The sequence below is a fragment of the Sturnira hondurensis genome, unplaced genomic scaffold (genome assembly GCF_014824575.4).
Source record: "Sturnira hondurensis isolate 20B ecotype Veracruz unplaced genomic scaffold, ASM1482457v3 Scaffold0006437, whole genome shotgun sequence".
NCBI classification, from domain to species: Eukaryota; Metazoa; Chordata; class Mammalia; order Chiroptera; family Phyllostomidae; genus Sturnira; species Sturnira hondurensis.
In genome coordinates this window covers 5,081,702-5,104,164 of record NW_028079068.1, presented here as the reverse complement: position 1 = coordinate 5,104,164, position 22,463 = coordinate 5,081,702, and the positions used below count along the sequence as shown (strand labels likewise).

General features: G+C 48.2%; 1 protein-coding gene across 3 annotated transcripts in view; it reads right to left on the bottom strand.

Moving 5' to 3' along the window:
- Positions 1–19,793, bottom strand: part of LOC118989120 (solute carrier family 23 member 1-like) — a 55,503-nt gene extending 35,710 nt beyond the window's left edge. For all 3 annotated transcript variants that reach the window (XM_037049145.1, XM_037049146.1, XM_037049148.1), the window contains exons 1-2: positions 19,215–19,793; positions 434–535 (exon numbers count right to left, since the gene is read on the bottom strand). In XM_037049145.1, the coding sequence (XP_036905040.1) occupies positions 434–475 (42 nt within the window). In that variant the 5' untranslated portion in view covers positions 476–535; positions 19,215–19,793. The remainder of the gene's footprint in view (positions 1–433; positions 536–19,214) is intronic.
- Positions 19,794–22,463: the final 2,670 nt, after the last annotated feature.

Genomic DNA, 22,463 nt, shown 5'->3' with positions numbered 1-22,463 from the left:
CAGAAGAGCCTGCTTCACAAGACTTCAGTAAATATCAGTTCTCTCTCTCTCTGCTTCCCACTCTTGTTCCCTTTGATTTGCTTCAGAAAGGGCTTCTGATCATTTCTGAGAAACCCACATTTAGTTTCAACAGAGATTAACCTGTGGGTAAAGGTCAAGCAGAGGATTTTCCACCCTTTCCTCCTTCCTTTGTGACTCTTTCAGAAGTCAGCTCTCAGGGAGGAATCTTTGCGTCGGTGATGGCAGGTCCAGAGTATAGCTGCCGCCTTTGTCTGATCATTGAATATGTCATCTAGATCTGTGAGCCATCACCCTTAGCAGTAATCATAAATCAGGGCATTAGGACTCCATGCTTCGACCCTGCACCAGGCCTCCTCCTTCCTCGCTGCCTGCCCCCTTCTTATCCTTCCCTCTCTATGTTACCAGCACTCACCAAGGGGTCAGGATGCTCACAGCTGGTGATGGCAGAGTTCATGGCCACTTGGGGTCTTCTCCTTGGGGCCTCCTCTCAGGATAAAACAGAAGTGAAGTCACTCTAGTAGAGAAAGATTAACTTCTCAAAATCTGCCAAAATAATATGTGCAAGAGAAAGACAGAGACCCAGGGCTGCCTCTGGGGAGGGTGAGGCCTCCAAGCTCCGCCCCGATTGCTGATGGATGACAGACTCCCCTCCAGCCCTTTTCCTGTATGATTACTGCCGGAGACCAAGGTGCATGATGTTGCAGTGAATGTTTTATAATTTGATAAGTTTGAAAAATGGCAGAGAAGTTAATGATCCTCCATAGCACAAGGAAACGAGTCAGGGTACAGCCCCTCAGGGTGTGGCAGGGAGACAGGAAAATAAGCTAGGAAAATTCTCGGCTAGTGGAATAGGGAAACGGACAAAAAGCTAAACATAATGGCTGAGCAATTGACAGCCTGGTGCAGTTGGTCTCCAGGGCATCTGGTGGGGGCAACACTGGGTAAACAAGGATCTTACCCCCAGAGTAACCTCTTCTACCCTGGCTTTTTCTCCCTGGAGATAACATCTTGACCTCAATTATATTTTAACTCCAGGCCCCGCAAAGCAGCAAAACCAGGTGGGCAATGTCAAAACCAATGATAACGACTAAAGACACCCTGCCCTGGCACTGATCAATCAGAGGAGACCATGACCCTGACAGGGAACACCTGGAGAACTGATGAATATTCTGCCGAAACCCTCCCCTGAGACCTCCCCTAAGATTCCCGCCTGCAGGAGAGGTAAAAGCCTCATGACAAAGGACCTGGGGCGGGTGCTGTCCCTCTGGGGAGTAGCCAGCACCATTTTCCTTTTCTTCTCCCTACCCACACTGCTTTCTTCGCAGGCATGCATCTCCTAAACTCTAAGGCAATGGGCAGCTGGCAGCGTGTCCCAGGTGGGTCCCCTGAACTTGTCCCTAAAACCCCCTTTTCTCTGACTTCTCAGTGAGCTAAGGCAGCCCAGCCGAGGCTCTCCTGTTGCTTCCTCTATGCTAAGCCCTTCCTTGTTTTCCTGTCCCCAGCTTTAATAAATGTATCCTCATAGTCACTTGGACTCATGTTGTGAAATCTTTCCTACGCGAAGTCAAAAATTCATACACTGCACATGACCCTAGTCAGACCCACTCAGGGCCAGGCCCTCATCCACATTATATGACAACCCAGATAGGACATTCCTTCTTGACCCTGTACAGCCGAGCTGGCTCATTTGCAGTGACTTGAGCTGTTTCATCATTGATAGAATGGCAGGATTCCGGAGAGGAGCTGACCCAGGATGGCCTCACAGACCAGGACTGGGCTAGGTACTGTAGGGGTCCATCGTGCCCTACCAGCTTCTCTGTTTGTGTCGGTTGGGCTTGGGTGAATTCCCATGGATTCTAGACGTCTCTGTTGTTCTAAGGTAAGAGGCTGAGTTTATTTCATCTGTCTTTTTTAAAATCACCAAGGTAGAGCTAGAGGTTAAGGTTTGAGAAGAAGCCAAGTTAAGACAGGACAGAAGGGGAAAAAATGGATGGCTGATTTTTAACATTGGCTTTCAGTTGAAGTTGCTTTCTCATGGCCTTCACAAAGCCTTTTTCTGAACAAATAAAAGTCTAAACTCAGTGGTTCAGCTATGAGGATGAGGAACGCTTACTCCCTCTGGTTCAACCCGGATGTTCTCGGGCAGCTAAGAATGTTTGAAGGGGAGGCAGAGACATGTGGGAGGATTTGATGTGCAGACATGCAATTGCTGAAAAGCTTTTACTCACTTGCAAGTACTTACAAAAATGGGAAGATTTAACTAGAAGTGACCAACCGAATATGGCCAAAATGTATCTCTTTGAATGTCTAAGTTAATTTTTGCATACAAAATTAGCAATGCCAGCTCTAAAACCAAATTAAGGGGAAGCCTATCTTTATTACAAATTAGAAGCCCCTAGGAGGAACACGGGTCCACTAACACTATAATAGAAAACCAGTTTTCAGGGCAAACTCTGGCTGCGGCTGCCCCTGGATCTGAGGTCTTGGTGACCTCCAGGCTGTTGTTAGAGTGTTCCGCCCACTTCCTGAATCTTCCAGGCCTGGTCTGGGCCTTCCCCTTGGCGGGTCCTTTTTCTGGATGTGCTGGGGTTCTGTACCTCTCATCTAGTTTGGTCCTTTCCCCGGAGCTGGGCTCTGCCCCCTGATGTCACTACTGCTGTGCATGCCTCCAGGGTTCTGCTGCATTGTCTGGTTCCTGCTGCAGTGGTCCCCAGCAGAGGTGGTTTTTTGCCTACTCCTCCTGCTTTTTTGGATAGTCCTGATGCCTGGCTTTGGTTAAGCCCCAGAAAACTGCTTCCTGCCTGCCTGGATCATTAAATCTCAAGGACAGCAGACATGGCAGCCTTCTGGGTGTGAATAAACCTGCAAATGCTATGATTTTCTTGTAAATCAGGCTTACGGAAATGCGGTGGCTTCATGATGAAGCAAGCTTGGAGTCTGATTCAGCTTCCCAGTTGGGTAAGCTATAGAATTATGAAACAGGGTTTGCCAGGAAACTCTTGTGGAGAAGTCTGTTTCTATTGCAAAAGCCAGCCCCCCTAGGAGGAACTGTAGGAGACTGAAGTGAGATTTGGAAAGAAAAGGCAGGAATGGATGGGGTTGCTTAGGGGTGTTTCCCTGTCCCCTGGCTGACAGTTTGGGAGTTTGAATTTACCACGGAGGGGAAAGCTACTAAGCCCCCCCTATACATACTTTATCTGTTCTATTTTAAAATTATAGTTTAAAAAAGACCACCTCCTGAAATGAGACTCGGTGGTTTGGCTGAATTTACTCATCAGGACTAGATGGTTGAGTTGGATATAAAAATTCCATATCAAGATGATGATATGCTTCAGGGATTCCAGCCTGCCCCTTCTTTGGAAGAATTAGCTAACAGCTTTTTGTTCCAGTCTCGGATTCTGTTCCCTTGTGTCTCTTAGATCAGACAGGGAGAGATTGCCGTACCCCACACAGGCAGGGACCACAGTCCTTGTCAGCAGGAAGCAGTGACTGAAGAGAAACCCTCCTCTCTCACCACCTCCAAACCCTATGGAGGTCACAGCTGATCTGAGGGACACAAAGAAACTCTTTTCTTAAACACTGTCACATACGTTGGGTGCATACATTCAAGGTCATGACTAGTTGCCTGTTTGTACATGACTAATGTTAAGCCATAACATTGAAGGTGTCAGAGTGGTGATAACACATGCTTCAGAAGAGTGTGTGATATTCAATACGTGACCTACATGGTAATTTCTTTGACCGTGACCTCTGCAGGGTAAAAGATTTTAAGGATGGAGGTCTCTGAGGGGAAAATGAGACACGATAGTAAGAAGCTAGGAAAATTCTGTGACAAGTGGCATGGGGAAACTGAGACAGACAGCTGAGCACAGTGGCAGAGCAATTTACAGCCAGGCGCAGGTGGTCACCAGGGTGGAAGGCCTGAGCGCCTGGCAGGAGGAAAAGCTAAGAAAACAAGGACCTGATCTCCAGGGTAACACTTACTCCCTGGACATGACATCTAGGCCTCAGTTGTGTTTCAGCTCCAGGCCCAGAAAAGCAACAAAACCAGGTGAGCGACACCAGAATCAACTGCAATGATTACAGACGCCCTGCCCTGGCACTGACCAGATCAGAGGAGACCATGGTCCTGACAGGGAACACCTGGAGAACTGATGAACATTCTGCTGAAAACTTCCCCTGAGACCTCCCCTAAGATTCCCAACTGCAAGAGAGAGACAAAAGCCTTAAGACAATGGACCCAGGGCACATTCTTCCTCTGGGGAGCAACCCACACCATTCCCTTTCACTTCCTTTCCCCCTGGTTCTTTCTTCGCAGGCATGCATCTCCTAAAGGCTAAGGCAGTGGGCAGCGGGCAGCGTGTCCCAGGTTGACCCTGTCCCTAAAGTCCCCTTTCCTCTGACTTCTCAGTGAGCTAAGGCAGCCCAGCCGAGGCTCTCCTGTTGCTTCACCTATGCTAAGCCCTTCCTTGTTTTCCTGTCCCCAGCTTTAATAAGCATACCCTCACAGTCCCCTGGACTTCTACTGTGAGACCTTTCCTACACAAAGTCAAAACCCCTCACACTATGCATGACCCTAGTCAGACCCACTCTGAGCCACGCCTCTGTCCGGCAATAGGAGCCGCCACTCAAGCTCATGGGTGGGGCAAAGGCCTCAAGTGAGAGCTTGACAAAAAATGCCTCTAGTCCTGGATGACTGATTCTGTTAACACCCAGAAGTGTTTAATGACCCACCTTCTAGAAAGACAAATCCAGGAAAGTGTCATCTGGCTCTCATTCCAGACAAGGCACTTAAAAGGCTCTGTTCAAAACTTTTTGATAAACCCTACTTCAGCAAATTGAAAGCAAGCCAAGTTTCAGCTACTCATCGCAGTGGAATGTTCTGGAATGGGCAGCGCTGAATCTCAAGGTTTGGGAAACACATGGAGGGATACGTGTTGATGTCAGCAGGAGCTGGTCCAAGAGGACGCCCTGAAAAACCCAACCGTAAGATGCTTGACGAAGGAGGAGACAGACCTGATTTGGGCTGTAACAGAAGAGGAAAGGTCAGAAGAGAGTCAAAGATCTCCAAGCAGCTGAACTTGACCGAACACCTAACCATGTTCATCGTGCTTCACCTTTTTTCTCTTGTCTTACTCAACGTTCACAGCAAACTAAACATTCACATCCTCATTTGCAGATTGAGAAATTCAGGTGCTGATGGGTGAGACTATTTGCCCAAGGTTCATAGCAAATACGGGAGTGGAAGTTCAAATCCAGACTGTCTGGTTCCACAGCCTGCAGGGTCAAGGACGTGCCAGATGGACCCATGCAGGCCATGGGGGTCTGAAGATGGGGAGGATAGGGCTCCAGGGGAGGTGGCCCAGGGGGCGTGACCACAGAGGAGCCTCTTCACACAGACTCTGCCCTTCCCCCAGGAAGGTCTTGCCTTTCCTGGCTCTTGCCCCTCATGCCACTTGCCTAGGTGGACAATGAAACTCCTCTGCCACCTGAGGTGACCTGGTGCGGGGTGTGCGACCCAATGGAGGCCAAGAAGAAAGGCGATCTTGTTACCCACTTCATTTGCTTGCCTGTGCAGTGTTCCAGAACTTTCCTCACTCTTCATCTCCATCCTCTCTTGGGGGCCTGACACTCTGTCTCCAGTGGCCCTGGGTCCAAGCCCTTTGTGCATCCACCCTGTGGCTAGAGGTCACCAGTGCTGTCCCGTAATCCCCACCCCTCTCAGCTGCTCAGATGAGGAGCCAAGCCTTCTGTTCCTCAGAAGTCACTTTTGTGGACTTTGGTCCCTCCCCTCATTGGTGTGGCCTGGCTGTGCTACTGTCTCTCACCCGAAAGCCACTGTGGTACCCCACAACTGTCCCACAGCCTTAGCAACTCAGCTGGTGGCCTCAGCCTCCTGGCCTGGGCTGGAATCCTCCTCCCCTGCCCCACACCAGCCTGGGGTCCCCCGTACACACTCAGCACACTCACGGGTGATCATGTATGACCCTTGTGTTTCGATTTACATAAATCTAGCTGTAGTAATTAGCTCAAGCAATGAGAGGAATTTGTTTTAAGAATATGGGGGTCTCTCTGGAAACCTGTGATTTTTTTCTCAGACGAAGGAATTAAAACTCTTTCATTACATTTTTGCACAAAAGCTCCTCATCTCAAACTTGAGGCAGTTGCTTGAGCCCCACACACTTTGGGAGAAGGAAGGCACTGAGTCTCCCAGTTTATGATGCCCAATGGCCCCACTGGATTGAACACACCATCCTTGCATGTGAAATAAGCTAAGCAGGAAAGCTTGACCTTTCAGCAGTGAGGTCAGATAAATTGGCAGTTGGCTATTGTGTGAGGGAATATGCCAAGAGATAGCCCTGGGGCAAATTACACCTGATAACTAGAGCTAATGAGCCCCACAGGGTTTCTGAAGAAACGCTCCAATTACCGTGGGCCAGCTCTTGGTTCTGCCTCTGGGAATCCACTTAGCCTTCCCTTGTTTTCCTCTTGCAAAGCATCCTGAGCCACAGCAACCACTCTTCAGGCAGAGTGCACTCTGCTGGGTGGCTGCTCTGTACAGGGGTGTGGGCACAGTGGGAGCACTGCACACCCCTGGCCATGGCCTTGAATGAGCAAGGGGCACGAGCCCAGAGAGAGCCACGAGCTTCAATGAGGCTTCTGCTGGGACTTTGCGGTGGGAAGTGCACTCTCTTCTTCATTAACCTTGAACCTGGAGGATGTTGCTCTGTAGCTGCCGGCAGCCACTCATAACTATGTGGCACCTGATAAGGAATCCAACAAGGAGCAGAGAGATGAAATGCAGAGAAATGGGGTCCAGTGGTGTTTGAATCTGTGCATCACTTTTGTTAGCCAGTTTTCTTCAGGCTGAACCCAGTTTGCTTTGGGTTTTCTAACATTGGCAACAACTATAAATACCCATCCACAAACATACCCTTTCATCTCCAATCCCAGACAAGTTTTTTTTTCCCCCTAGAATGACTTACATAATATTTGTTCTTTTTTTAACCCTTCAGTTACATTGATTGTTAAATTCCAAGAGAATTAAAAATAACTTAAACATCAATTCTAGCCCTGGCTGGTGTAGCTCAGTGGATGGAGCACAGGCCTGAGAACCAGACGATCCGCAGTTCGATTCCCAGTCAGGGCACATGCCTGGGTTGCAGGCCAGTTCCCAGCAGGGGACTCACGAGAGGCAACCATACATTGATATTTCTCTCTTTCTCTCCTTCCCTTCCCCTCTAAAGATAATTAAATAAAATCTTTTTTAAAAAAAGTAACTTCAACATCAATTCTAATGCTAACAACCTCAACACATTTTTCCACATTAGAATTATATTTGTTGAAAATGTACCAAAAGCAATCCAAGAGAGGACTGGGGAAACATTTTTTAAAAAAATTTATTTATTTCTAAAGAGAAGGGAAAGGAGGGAAGAAAATATCGGGGACTGAACCCATAACCCAGGCATGTACCCTGACCAGGAATCGAACTGGCAACTTTCTGATTTTCAGGGTAACATCCAACCAACCGAGCCACACCAGTCAGGGCTGCGGAAATGACGTAAAGGCCACATGCCTATAAGAGGCTTCACTCAAAATAATACCTGGTTTCATATACTCTTGATCTGGAAGGTCAGTAAACCAGCATTAGCCATGAAGGGTGGGGTTTTCTCCATCTTTGTTGAGCCTTTTACTACTTTCACCAGAAATCGGAGTTGTATGATTTCAGGTTCGGATTTGCAAAATCATTTACTTCCAATTTTGATATGTGCAGCTTGAGAAAGTTGCCTCAAGTGGAGGGTGGCTCTTTTTTTATTTTAATTTTAATTTTTTAATTTCATTGTTGTTCAAGTACAGTTTTCTGTCTTTTACTCCCATCCCAGCCAGCACCCCCAGCCCTCCCCATCTCCCTCCCATTTCCACCCCCCTAGTGTTTGTCCATGTGTCCTTTATACTACTTCCTGTAAACTCTTCCCCTTTTGCCCTGAAATTCCCTCCCCTCTCCCCTCTGGTCACTGTCCGCCTGTTCTCTATTTCAGTGTCTCTGGTTATATTTTGCTTGCTTGTTTGTTTTGTGGTTTAGGTTCCTGTTAAAGGTGAGATCATATGGTATTTGTCTTTCACTGCCTGGCTTATTCCATTCAGCATAATGCTTTCCAGTTCCATCCATGCTGTTGCAAAGGGTAGGAGCTCTTTCCTTCTTTCTGCTGCATAGAATTCCATTGTGTAAATGTACCGTAGTTTTTTGACCCATTCATTTACTGATGGGCACCTAGGTTGCTTCCAACAGTTGGCTATTGTAAATTGTGCTGCTATGAACATTGGGGTGCATAAGTTCTTTTGGACTGGTGTTTCAGGGTTCTTGGGATATTATCCTAGCAGTGGAATTGCTGAGTCAAAAGGCAGGTCCATTTTTAGTTTTCTGAGGAAATTCCATACTGTTTTCCATAGTGGCTGCACCAGTCTGCAATCCCACCAACATTGCTCTAGGGTTCCCCTTTCCCCACAACCTCTCCAACACTTGTCGTTTGTTGATTTATGATGGCCATTCTGACTGGTGTAAAGTGGTATCTCATTGTGGTTTTAATTTGCATCTCTCTGATAGCTAGTGATACCAAGCATCTTTTCATGTGTCTCTGAATCCTCTGTATGTCCTCCTTGCAGAAGTGTCTGTTCAAGTCCTTTGTCCATCTTTTAATTGGGTTGCTTGTCTTCTTAGCATGGACACATATAAGTTCTTTATATATTTTTGAGATTAAACACTTGTCTGAGGTATCATTGGCAAATATGTTTTCCCATACAGTTGGTTCTCTTTTTATTTTTATACTGTTTTCTTTAGCCAGGCAGAAGCTTTTTATTTTGATGAGATCCTGTTTATTCTTTCCTTAATGTCCCTTGTTCTAGGAGACATATCAGTAAAAATGTTGCTGTGCGGAATATCTGAGATTTTCCTGCCTATGTTCTCCTCTACGACTTTAATGGTTTCACAGCTTATATTTAAGTCTTTTATCCACCTTGAATTTATTTTGGTATATGGTGTAAATTGGTGCTCGAGTTTCATTTTTTTGCATGTAGCTGTCCCGTTCTCCCAACACCATTTGTTGAAGAGGCTATTTCTATTCCATTTTATGTTGCTGCCCCTTTTGTCAAATATTAATTGCCCATAGAGATTGGGTTTATTTCTGGGCTCTCTGTTCTGTTCCACTGGTCCATGTGCCTGTTTTTATGCCAGTACCAGGCTGTTTTGATTACAGTGGCCTTGTAATACAGTTTGGTATCAGGTACTGTGATCCCTTCCACTTTGTTCTTCTTTCTCAAAATTGCGGCTGCTATTCGGGGTTGTTTATGGTTCCATATAAATTTTTGAAGTGTTTGCTCTATGTCTGTGAAACATGCTGTTGGTATTTTAATAGGTATTACATTGAATCTGTAAATTGCTTTGGGTAGTACAGACATTTTGATGATGCTAATTCTTCTGATCCATGAAGACGGTATATGTTTCCATTCGTTTGTGTCTTCCTTGATTTCTTTCTTCAGTGTTGTGTGGTTTTCTGAATACAGGTCTTTTACCTCCTTGGTTAGGTTTATTCCTAGGTGTTTTATTTTTCTTTTTGCTATATCATATGGGATTTTTTTCTTGATTTCTGCTTCTGCTGTTTCACTGTTGGTATACAAAAATGCCTTTGACTTCTGGAGATTGACTTTGTATCCCGCTGTTTTGCCAAATGCATTTATTAGGTTGAGCAGTTTTTTTGGGCCAAGTCTATAGGATTTTCTATGTATGCTATCATGTCATCTGCAAACAACGACAGTTTTGTTTTCTCCTTTCTGATTCAGATGCCTTTTATTTCCTTTCCATGTCTGATCACTGTGGCTAGAACTTCCAATACTATATTGAATAGAAGTGGTGAAAGTGGACAACCTTGTCTTGTTCCTGATCTTAGTGGGAAAGATTTTAGCTTTTGCCCATTGAGTATGATGTTGGCTGTAGGTCTCTCATATATGGCCTTTATTAGGTTGAGGAATGCTCCCTCTGTTCCCACTTTCATGAGTGTTTTTATCATAAATAGATGCTGTCCCTTATCAAATGCTTTATCTGCATCTATTCATATGATCATGTGATTTTTGTCTTTGCTTTTGTGTGATTTATTACATTTACTCATTTGCAAATATTGTACCATCCTTGCATCCCTGGGATGAATCCCACTTGGTCATGGTGTATGGTCTCTTTAATGTACTATTGAATGCAGTTTGCCAATATTTTGTTGAGGATTTTTGCATCTATGTTCATCAGCAATACTGGCCTGAAGTTTTTTTCTTTGTTGTGTCTTTATCTGGTTTTGGGATTAGAATGATACTGGCTTCATAAAAAGAGTTTGGGAGTCTTCCATCATTTTGGATTTTTTGAAATCATCTGTGAAGGATAGGGGTTAGGTCTTCCTTAAATGCTTTGTAGAATTCTCCTGTGAAACCATCTGGTCCAGGGCTTTTGTGTGTCAGGAGTTTTTTTTGATTACTGCTTCAATTTCATCTGCTGTTATTGGTCTGTTCAGGCTTTCTGCTTCTTCTTCATTGAGTTTTGGAAGATTATATTTTTCTAGAAATTTGCCCATTTCACCCAGGTTTTCAAATTTCTTGGCATACAGTTCTTCATAGTAATTTCTTACAAGCCTTTGTATTTCTGTGGTGTTGGTTGTAATCTCTTCTCTTTCATTTCTGATTGTGTTTATTTGGGTCCTCTCTCTTTCTTTCTTGATGAGCCTGCTTACAGGTTTGTCCATTTTATTTATCTTTTTAAAGAACCAGCTCCTGGATTCATTGATCCTTAGAATTGTGCTTTTAGTCTCTATGTCATTTAATTCTGCTTGGTTATTTTGGTTATTTTCTTCCTTCTACTTGCTCTGGGCTCTTTTTGTTGTTGTTCCTTGAGTTTTTATAGGTGTCGGGTTAGGTTGTTTGTTTGAAATGTTTCTGTCTTCTTTAGGTGAGCCTGTATCGCTATGAACTTCCCTCTCAGGACTGCCTTCACTGTGTCCCATAAGATTTGGGTTGCTGTGAGTTCATTTTCATGTGTTTCCAGAAACATTTTGATTTCTTCCCTAATTTCATTCTTGACCCATTCGTTGTTTGCTATTCAGTCTTGACCCATTCATTGCATGCTATTCAATCTCCATGATTTTGAGTATTTTGAGTTTTTTTTTCCTTAGGGTTGGTTTCCAGTTTTAGTCCTTTGTGGTTAGAGAAAGTGTTTGGTATGATTTCAATTTTCTTGAATTTGTTGAGGCTTGTTTTGTGTCTTAACATGTGGTCTATCTTTGAAAATGTTCCATGTGTATTTAAAAAGAATGCGTATTTAGCTTCTTTGGGATGGAGGGCTCTATATATATCAGTTAAGTCCATTTCATCTAGGGTGTTGTTTAATGCCACAATATCTGTGTTGATATTTTGTTTGGAAGATCTGTCCATTTTTGACAGTGGGATGTTAATAGCCCCTACTATTACAATTGTGTTGCTGTCAATATCTTTCTTGAAGTCCTCTAAGATTTTCTTTATGTATTTGGGTGCTCCTATGTTGGGTACATATATATATTTACAATGTTTATGTCTTCTTGGTGGAATCTTCCCTTGAGTATCATGAAGTGACCTTCTGGGTCTCTCTTTATGGCCCTTTTTTTTGAAGTCTATTTTGTCTGATATGAGTATTGCTACCCCGGATTTTTTTTCCTGTCCATTTTCTTGGAATATTTGTTTCTGGCCCTTCACTTTCAGTCTGTGTAGGTCTTTTGTTCTGAGGTGGGTCTCTTGTAGGCAGCATATGTGTGGGTCATGCTTTCTTATCCTTTCAGCTATTCTGTCTTTTGATTGGAGCATTTAATCCATTTACGTTTAAGGTTATTATTGAAAGGTACTTATTAGTTGCCATTTTCATACCTGTGTTCCTCTCTCTCTCTCTCTCTTTTTCTTAATTCCTTAAAGCAGCCCCTTTAGCATCTCTTGCAGAGCTGGTTTGGTGGAGGTGTAATCTTGTAAACTTCTTTTGTATGGGAAGCTCCTCATTTGGCTTTGTATCTTGATTGAGAGCCTTGCTGGGTAAAGTAGCCTTGGTTGTAGGCCTCTGGCTGTCACTGCTTGGAATATTTCTTGCCATTCTCTTCTTGCTTGGAGCATTTCCATTGAGAAGTCAGCTGCTAACCTTATCAGGCCTCCCTTGTATGTTACTTCCTGTTTCTCCCTTGCTGCCTTTAAAATTCTCTCTTTGTCTTGGAATGTTTCCATTTTAATGATGATGCGTCTTGAAGTGGGCCTCTTTGGGTTCCTCTTGATTGGGACTCTCTGTGTTTCCTGGATTTGTGTGACTTTTTCTCTCATTAAATTAGGGAAGTTTTCCATCATTACTTTTTCAAATAGGTTTTCTATCCCTTGTTCTTCTTCTTCTCCTTCTGGTATTCCTATCATACAGATATTATTGTGTTTCATATTGTCTTGCATTTCTCTTAATCCCTCTTCATTCTTTCTGGGCCTCTTTTCCTTTTCTTGCTCTTTCTGGGTGTTTTTTTTCCTACTTTGTCCTCCAGTTCACTGATCTGATCTTCTGTTTCATGGAACCTGCTTTTGATTCCTTCTACTGTGTTCTTCAGTTCAGAAATTGTATTCTTCATTTTTTCTTGGCCATTGTTGATAGTTTCTATTTCCTTTTTCATGTTGCTATAGTTTGCAGTGAGTTCATTGTTGTTTCCCTGTAGTTTCTGGTAGTTTTATGTGAGCCCATTGAGCTTCCTGATAACCATTGCTTTGAACTCAATATCTGATAGTTGAGTTGCCTCTATTTCATTTAGCATTCTTTCTGAGGCTTCCTCCTTTCCTTTCTTTTGGGGATTGTTTCTTTGTCTTTCCATTGTTTGTGAGACTCTTCTTGTTAGCCTCAGCTTCTTAAATTTATCTGTTCTGGTTCCCTGGGTTTCTGGTGTGAGCTTCTGTGGTAGGAGATCTGTGAGATTCAGTGGTGCAGTCTTTTTGATCTTCCAAGCTCACTGGTCTTGGGCTGTTGTTTAAGTTGGCTCTGTGTTTGTTTTGGGGTTTTGATTGTTGTTGGGTCTTTCTTTGGTGGTTCCTTCCCACCAGCTGGTTAATTGAGGGTCACTCTGTCCACCACCTCTTGTATTTTGTCGTGCTGGTGAGGGCAGGTTGTATTGAACTTGTTTCTTTCGTGTGGACAAGGTTTTGCTAATTCTCTCTTGCTCTTGTTCAGTTGTTTGCCCTGGGTAGTTTCTCCACTATTTAGTTGTATTTCCAGATAGGTCCTGCATTGAGATTAGTGTGGCTTCCACTCCCTCCTTCACTTTCCTCTGTTGTTCCCTGTTGGTGGTTCCTTTGTTGGTGGGTTTCCTCTTCCAGTGAGTATCCTGGTGTTCACTGCTTCTACCTACTCTTTTTTGTGATCAGTTGGAGGGGGAGGCNCTCACTGGTCTTGGGCTATTGTTTAAGTTGGCTCTGTGTTTGTTTTGGGGTTTTGATTGTTGTTGGGTCTTTCTTTGGTGGGTCCTTCCCACCAGCTGGTTAATTGAGGGTCACTCTGTCCACCACCTCTTGTATTTTGTCGTGCTGGTGAGGGCAGGTTGTATTGAACTTGTTTCTTTCGTGTGGACAAGGTTTTGCTAATTCTCTCTTGCTCTTGTTCAGTTGTTTGCCCTGGGTAGTTTCTCCACTATTTAATTGTATTTCCAGATAGGTCCTGCATTGAGAGTAGTGTGGCTTCCACTCCCTCCTTCACTTTCCTCTGTTGTTCTCTGTTGGTGGTTCCTTTGTTGGTGGGTTTCCTCTTCCAGTGAGTATCCTGGTGTTCACCGCTTCTACCTACTCTTTTTTGTGATCAGTTGGAGGGGGAGGCAAAATGGTTTATGACAGCAGGAGAGTATTCTATGATATTTACAGTGGCTGCTGGTAGAGAAGAGAGAGGAGATCCTTTGGCCATGTATAGTGTTAACCATGATATTCCACCCAATTAGCCACTTTTTAGAAAGGATGGAGAGAACATAAGACTCTTGTTGGGGGGCGGGGGTGAGTGTTGTGAGTTGGATGTAGAAAGCAGTGAGGTTGCGGGAGGTCAGATTCTGAGGCAAGGTGAGAGTAAAGGATAGTAAATAGGTGTAGTGCATGAGAGAACAGAGTTAACCACTACAGTAATAGAGTTCAGGAAACTGTGAAGTGGGCTAAGATCTGGGAGGGGTGTTGTGTAGTATTTATAATTGCATGGAACAGCTATTATTTACCATAATATTAGAGCAACAGTCATATGACAGAATCCATGTGATCTGAATAACAAGAATAGGGAATATAGGACCGTGAGCAGTGTGCTAATGGAACCCAAGTGAAGGAAAGGACGGTAAGTTAAGTTAGCAATACACTGTGAAAGAGAAAACAGGGGACACCTGTCAAATGATACAATATAACCAGCCAAGCAAAGAAGACTAAAGAGAAAGAAGAGGAATACACAGATACTATTACAATAAAAGATGTAAGAATAATGAAAATAATAATAATACAAATATGCAATAACTTGCAGGTTCTCTGTAATAGCAAAGTGAAATTTGTCGCACTGTTTCAACTGTTGGGAAGCCCCCTCTTTGGGTCCAACTCTGGTCTTTTCACAGTTCCAGGGTTTTGTTTTTTTTTTGTCTCACTTGTGGGTATTAAAAAACAGAGAGAGAGAGAGAGAAGCAGATGAAGGAAGGAAGAAGAGATACAATTGGGAAGAAAGGAAGAAGGAATAAAACAAGAAAGGAGAGAGAGGAAGAAGGAATTGAGAGATAAAAAAAAATAATAATGATCTCTTGCTTGTTTCAAACTGGCCACACTGGTTTTTCTGGTCCTGCTGGCTGCAGCAGGCTGAGGGGCTCTTCTCCTTTCCCAGTCAGCACTCAGTCGGCCTCCTGCACACTCTCCCCCAGGGCTAGCCTGGCACCTCTCTGCAGGGCCCTGGGTGCCTGATCCAGGCCTTCCTCAGAGTGCACTCTCCCCAGAGCTAGCCAGCGCGCCTCTCTGTGGGACCCTGGGTGCAGCATCCAAGTCTTCCTCAGAGCTCACTCTCCCAGGTTGCGGGCGTGCAAGCTTGGCTAGGCTGTCTCTGACCCCACGGGTTGGGTGGGGTGCGCACCCTTCCCGGTGCTATGGGGGTGCACAGGGCCTCCTGCGCCCCCTTGGAAGTGCTGCCTGGCTGGGTAGGGAGGAAGCCGGAGCGATTGTTGCAGGAGAATTCCCCAGTGTCTTTTTTCACTTTTTCTTTTTGAGAAATTCCTCCTACTCGGGCCTGCCACTCTGTACAGCAGCCTGGCCTCTCGCACAGCCTAATCCTCCAGCCAGACCGGGGACTGTCAGGGTCAGGGCGCATCACAGCACAGCTCTCATCTGTCCCCAACCTATGTCCACAGACTCTGCGGGTACCCACAGCCCCTGTGTGTTTGCAACGTGGTTCTTATTCCCCTTCTGCGACTTCAAGCAAGCAGGTCTCTCCTGGTGCAGCTCAAACCTGGTTTGGCAGGGGACGGAGCTGTTGACCAGGCTCTCTCCCAAGGACCCTGGGGCAGACCGGGCAAGTGCTGGGCCTGGGGCTGCAGCCACCTTGGTCCCTGGGACCTTTTTGCCCTGAAGCACTCTCCTCACCGTCTGGTTTTTCAATGTCTGCTACAATTTTTGGTCTCCTATTTTCACATATGCTGGGGTACTGTTGGCTGTCTGCTCTGTTCCTCTGTAGATGGGCCAGGTTTTTCTCCCGTGTGTAGGGGGAAGTGGAATCTGCTCCCTCCTACCTCGCTGCCATCTTCCTCTCTCCTCTGGATGGTGGCTCTTGATTTATGGTCTAAATAATGCCCATAATCATGCTTAATTGAATTTCAGTTTATAAAACAGAGGCAGGCAAACAGGCCCAGAACACGCCCACGCCCACCACTCATCTCCAGGGTGCCTGCAGCTGCTGTGTGTCACAAAGGTTGAATAGTCCTGACAGGACCACAGAGCCTAAAATGCTCCATTCTCTGGCCCTTTCCAGAAGAGGTCCGCTCACCGCTGTTCTGGAGCACCAGTCCAAAAACCTCAGGCTTCAAAAGCAACCCCCAATTTAAAAAAGTCTTCAGCGTGGAATTTTTCATTTTTAATTGCACAATGTAGGTGTGATTTTTAAGTAAATAAATTTAAACTGAGTATAAGTCTTTTCTTTCTTTTTTTTAATCCGATTTTCTCCTTTTCAGTTGCAGCACACCCGCCAGCCTCTGCTCTTTCCTTCCAGAGCCCCATGTCATCTGAGCTCTTGCCCGGGTTCGTTCCTGGGGGCTCAGGCAGGTCTCTAGGGCGGTCTAACGGGAACAGTCCTGACAGGCCATTCGCCTTTTATAGTCTCCTTTCTCTGCTCTTGTGTGACTAACTGCTTCTGATAACCCTCCAGCTTGTGGCTGTGCCTCCGCATCCAAGCCCTCCTGTGGGACCAGCAGGACCCACGGAAGCATATCTGGGTGGGGCCCCAGGAGCCAGGGCCCGGCTCCTGGGTGGGAAAACCTGACCTGGGGGCTGCCGAGGGGGGCGGGGCCAAGATCTGAAACCAGCACAGGGAGAGCAGGGCTGGAAACCACCTCTGTTCCACAACCAGGATCAGGAAAGCAGGTTGCCATAACTTCACAGAATCCTCGAGCTGCCCCTTCTCAGCAGGAGCAGGGCCTGCAGCTGGCTTTGGGTCTTTGTGATGCTGGCTCTTCCTTACAGCACTCTGGGTCCCCATGTGGCTCACTGAGTCTTAGAGTGGAGGGTGGGGCTTTGGGGGGGCCAGACCCTCCAGGCTTCTGCAAGTCCTCCTCGCTCCAGGATGGGCACTGGCTCCTCTTTGGGAACCGGCTGAGGGTGTACAAGCCCAGGGCCAGAGACCTAAGATCTGTGCTACAGACCGAATGCTTGCGTCCCCCCAAATTCATATGTGAAATCCTAAAGGCCAAAGTGATGACGTTTGGAGGTGGGGCCTTTGGGAGTCCTAACGGTGATCCCTCAGAAATGGAATGAATGCCCCTATCAAGTTGACCCCAGCGCGCTCCCTCGCTCCGTCTGCTGTGTGAGGACACAGCAAGAGGCCGGCCATCAGTGAGCCAGGAAGCAGGTCCTCACCAGATGCAGTCTTCCAGGGCCCTGATCTTGGGCTTGTCTGCCTCCAGAACTGTGCGGAAAAAATGTCTGTTGTTCAAGCCACCCAGTCGGTGGTATTTTTTAACTGCGCAGCCCAAACAGACTAAAGACAATCTGGCAATTGCGGGATTCCCTGGTGATTGGCTTTATAAAAAGAGAATAGTGCTTTTGGCCTCTGGCGTTTCCTTCGCTAGAGTCCGGTCGATAGGAATTTGACCTAAATACAGGGTCCAGCCGAAGAAACATCTGCTTGAGTATGGTCGGTAGGGTAATAATATGGGTGTAATAACTTATAGGTTTAGTTTGAACGTGTCACCTAAACGGTCACAGGCCGTGCTGGAGTGTGATATTGTTATGTTACAGAATCGCAGCCTTATGCTTTTGTAATCGAAGATTTTGTAAGAAAAAGGGGGTGCTACTTGTGTGGGGCCCTGTGCTTGGGGCAAGCAGTCCCTGTCTTTCCTTCGGGCACGTTGACCAGGAGTGTGCAACAAACCGACAATGCTTCTCCTGAGCAGCGCAGGAGGTGGAGGTGGCCGTTGTGGAGGGTCCCTGCCCAGCTCTGACCGTGACCCACATGCCCTCCGTCCTCTGCTGAACACCAGCCGGACGGGAGGTCCGAAGGCTGACTTCATGAAGGGTCTGGAGACCCATGCATGTAAATGCCCCTTCCCCCTTCTCGGCCTCCACCTTCTCGCAGAAAAATTTTCGTACTGGGAAGTAGAATTCTAGGTTTGGGGAGCTGGAAGGACCTCGAAAAGAAACTAATGTCCAGAGAAGAGGACCTGCTCGGGCCACGCTCCCCCTCTCAGTGAATGACGCCAACACCCACCAGCGGCAGAGCCAGAGCGTGGCCCGGAGCGTGGCCCACCACACGCTGTCCTTCCAGCCTTCTGCCAGCCTGGCCTCCTAAGTGTGTTACACGTGTGTCCAGTTCCCTCGCATGGTAGCAAATACATTAACTTCATCTCAGCCACCTTCACTGTTCCATTTTCAGGTTCACGTCAGCTTCCTTATGGTTTTATGCATGACAGTCTGGATAAACTCTTAAGACATACATCAAGTGTGGTCATTCTCCTCTTTAAAATGTGTCCTGCCCTGACTGGCATGGCTCACTGGGTTGGGCGTCATCCCACAGAGCCAAAGGTCGCTGGTTCAATTCCCAGTCAGGGCACAAGCCTGCGGGGTGGGTTCAGTCCCTGGTTGGGGCATGTGCAAGAGGCAACCTATTGCTGTTTCTCTCACACATCGATGTTTCTCTTCCTCTCTTTGTCCCTCCTTCCCCCTCTCTCTACAAATAAATAAATAAAGTCTTTAAAAAACAAGGAACCTCCCTTTGAGCCCCAAGGCTCAGTACCACCCCACCTCCCTCAGCGTTGGGTACACACGGGAGGCATTCCATGAATAGCAGTTGGAGTTAATCAGATTACCCAAGTGTACTTGGCACGTCTTAGTCGTGAACTTGTGACTCTGAACTCTTGGGCCAGCTCTTTGGTCCAGAGAGAGGTGGACCTCAGAACCCACCTTCCATGTCGGGCCACTAGGCTGGACACATGCAACCAATGCAAAATAGCCAAAGTACACTTTTGTTGAAAAACAGATTTTAAAATAACAATCAAAAAGAGGAAGTGAAAAAAGGGTACAGAAAATAAGAAAATACAGTTGCTCCCCTGCTAGACGGAGAGGTTTTGAGTTTCTCACAAGCACACTGCTCACCAGAACAGCTACCCGGGGTCCCCCCACCGCCACTGTCCCCTTTGTAAGTAAGGACCTCAGTTGTCCCTGCTTCCATCAAAAGGGTCCATGGGAAAAAAGGGGGGCAAGGGGAGGCTTCTGGGACAGAAAGGTGAGAGTGTGGAATAAAACCCTCCCCTGTTATTCTTTCCAAATAAGCTTTGCTGCTTCCCAGAAAAAGTGAGCGGATACAGGAGCTGAGGCAGAGGGGAGAGGCTGCCCTGCAGAGATCTCAGAGGAAAGTGGAGGCAAGCAGCTGAGCACTTGGCAGGGTCACTGTGCCCTGAGTCACCTACCTGCCCCTTGGTCAGTTGGCTTCTGGTCTGTGGACCCAGCGAGGCAAAGGTCAGTCCTTACTGCTGTCTCCTTAGGGCTGGGGAGGCAGGATCCAGCTGCCGGGGTCAAAGCAGCAGCACCATCAGGCTCGGTCTCCGGCTTGTGGAGCGGAAGCTCTCGAAGGATTGTGGACACCGCTCTGAACCCGCAGATGGGAGAGGGAGCAGAGGGAGGGAGAAATCAGCTCAGGGAGCTGAGAAGCAAGGTTGCCTGAACCCTCCGGTCTGAACTCACAGAGAGTTTCTGTGCAGGAAACTCACGCTCTCGCCCAGCGCATGCCCTCCCCCTGTCTTACTTCAGTTGTGTTTTGTTTTGTTTCCCTGGTTCAGGGAAGTGCTAGGCTCTGGACTTTCACTGCCCTGTGTGTCTGATGTCCTGGAGACACCACCTGAAACTTCCGCAGCCACTGCAGGGGATGCACATGAGAGTTTTCTGAACACACTGAAGAGAGTTTTGGGTGGGCTCAGAAATCCTGAGGAGGGGGCTGAGAGCCCCGGGCCACCAGGTCAACACACTTCCTCTAAGACAGTCTGGTAAAGTGATTCCATTGGCTAGGACACGATCTTTGGTGGGTACTCTGGGTGTGTGTTTGGAGGGTGGGGGTGGGGAGAGAATGATGCTCTTGAAATGGTGCAGCATTTAGAAATCAAAAGAACAGGTAGAAATCAAAGGCATCATAATGAAGGGTTCGGCTGTAGGCGTTGGGGGCAGCCATGTTCAGTTTCAGACTCCACACTGGACAGTGCACGCGGAGGCTCAGATGCCTTGGGAGCCGGAAAGTCACAGCCTTGGCATTGAACGATCGCGTGGTGAGCAGAAGCGTGGCCATAAACCGGGACCCCGGCTGGAACAGCCCTGGGCGGTAAGAGCCCCCTGGCGGAGACGCAGCTCAGGTCTCTCCTTCCCTCCTGTCTCAGCAGTGGCAACCGCCATCCTCCACTAGGTGACCCTCCCTCAGCGAAGCCCCATCGTCTCCAGAACCGCAGTCGGCCGTTTCGGTGCGGCAAAGCATGAAAAGATGATGACTCTCCGGCGCTCAGAACGGTCACAAAGCCTCGGATCATCAGCTTGAAACATGTGCGCCAGGCCCGTGACCACTCCGGGAATGCAGATCGGGCACCTAGCCCATCAGAGAAGAGATGACCCACGTCCGAAAAAACGATCTCTGGAAGGAACACGGGGAAACGTCCTGCGGGGCGGGCTGCGCTTCCTCTGGGAGGCAAGGAACCGCAGGGAGGGCCACGCAGCGACCACGCGAACGCCGGGGTGGGTGCGGCGCTGAAGTCTCCGGGGAGGTCGACTCCCTGCGCGGAGGTGGCTCCCGGCGCCACTCACAGGACTGGCCTGTGCAACGAAGCGGCGCCAGGGTCCCAGGGGACGGCACGTTGGTTGATTTTGCATTTGACGACACACTTTCTTCTATAACTGTTTCCCCTGGCATGGAGGGGGCGGGGCCTGGCGGAGGAAGGTGAAACAGACCTGTAATCGGACTTGGGGACCGCGGGGCCCACGCGGCCCCGGAGCGCCTGCGCTGCCATTGGGAGGGTCCCTGATACGCGCCCTCTGGGGGGTTTCCACCTGGAAACGTGCTTCCTACAGTACCGAGAGGTGGGGGCGCGGGGGGGGGGGGTTGTTCTTTTTGGCGTTCGCTCTCCTAATTCCCGCAGTCCCCACCCCACCCCACCCTAGTCACTCCGAAGAACCAGCGCCGCCCTGGTGAGTAGCTCAGTTGGTTGGAATGTCGTCCAGATGTGCCAAGACTGCAGGTTTGACCCTCCAGGTCAGGGCACGCATGAGAATCAACCAATGAATGCGGAAATAGGTGGAACAACAAATCTCTCTCCTCAATTAAAAAAAGAAAAAAGATGAGCCCCAGTGCCCAGGCCGCTGCCCTGGCAGTGCCCAGCCCCAGTGCCCAGGCAGCTCCCGCATGACTGAGACGGGCTCAGGCCACCCGTTGGGCTCTGGGGATCCGTTTTTAGTGCTGAGTAAGGTGTCAGCTCACAGGCAGCACAGCGGCGACCTGTCCCTGGGGCCAGGTCTGCAGTCTGGAGTCCCAGAGGGTGAGCCCCCCAGTACACGGGAGCCACGCCAGGGACTTCGCTCTTCAGCTCCCGCATGTCCTCTAGGTCCCAGGAAGTCCTGAGCTCCCTGAAGGTGGCTTCCACCGGCAGTGCGTCCTGCTCGTCAGCATGGCCACCGTCCTGCTGACCCCCCTCCTCCACAGTGGGTTTCCTTCCAGAGAGGGTGCTGAGGCGCTGCTCTGGGCAAGCGCCCCCTGCCTGTGAACGTCAGAGCCCCAGGGCACATGGAGCACACAGCAACCCTATGGGAAGACGGGCCTGGGGGAAGCAGGGAACGGAGCCCCCGGCAGCCCTCGGAGGAACTCTAGTCCCTCTCCCAGCTCAGATGTGCTGGGATGGCAGGGAGACACCACAGCGGGGCGAGGCCTGCCTGCTAGAAGCAGCTGCAAGCAGGGAGTTCCATCAGAGAGTTCCCGACCCCCTCACCTCACCACTCAGGTCGAGCAAGGTCGCTACGTGGCAAGTAGCACAGGAGGGCTGATACCCGCGCTTGGGCTCCCAGCCAGCGTTTCCTGCACTGACCCACGTCACTCCTTCTCTGTTCCCCAGATGGGGGCGGGGTGGGGGGCGCGGGGCAGAAGGAGCCCTCTTTGCTTTATCACCTTGCAGCCTGCCAGGGCCTTGTGTGATAGCGACACCCAGTGGAGACATACGCACTTGCTCTCTTCTCCCTAGGGACCGAAATTGGCCTGCCCTCCCCCTCGCCCCAGAATCCTGAGCACACCCCGTCTCCCCAGGACCCGGCAGTGAGTCCTGTCCATGGTGCTGACGTCCTGGGTTGGGGGAAGGGCTCGCTGGACCAGAGTGGACGGAAGGGCCTGAGAGCTGACAGTCGCCACCTCGGGACCCTCAAGGCCACAACCAGTCACAGGTGATTTACCGACTGTTCATATCTTGTTTTTTAAGGGAAGTGAATTTAGGGAGAGAATGCCCTAAGAAGGCTGCGTTCACAGCAGGGACTAGCGAGGAACTGGGTGACTCTGTTCCTAGAAATCTTTAGAAAGAAGACGGGCTGCCTGCCATTGACGAGGAGCAGTTGGGGACAGCGCGGCCCTGAGGACCTAGGGCACAAGTTGCGATAGAGGCCTCCATCCACGTGTCTGCTTATTGAAAGTTACAAATCAA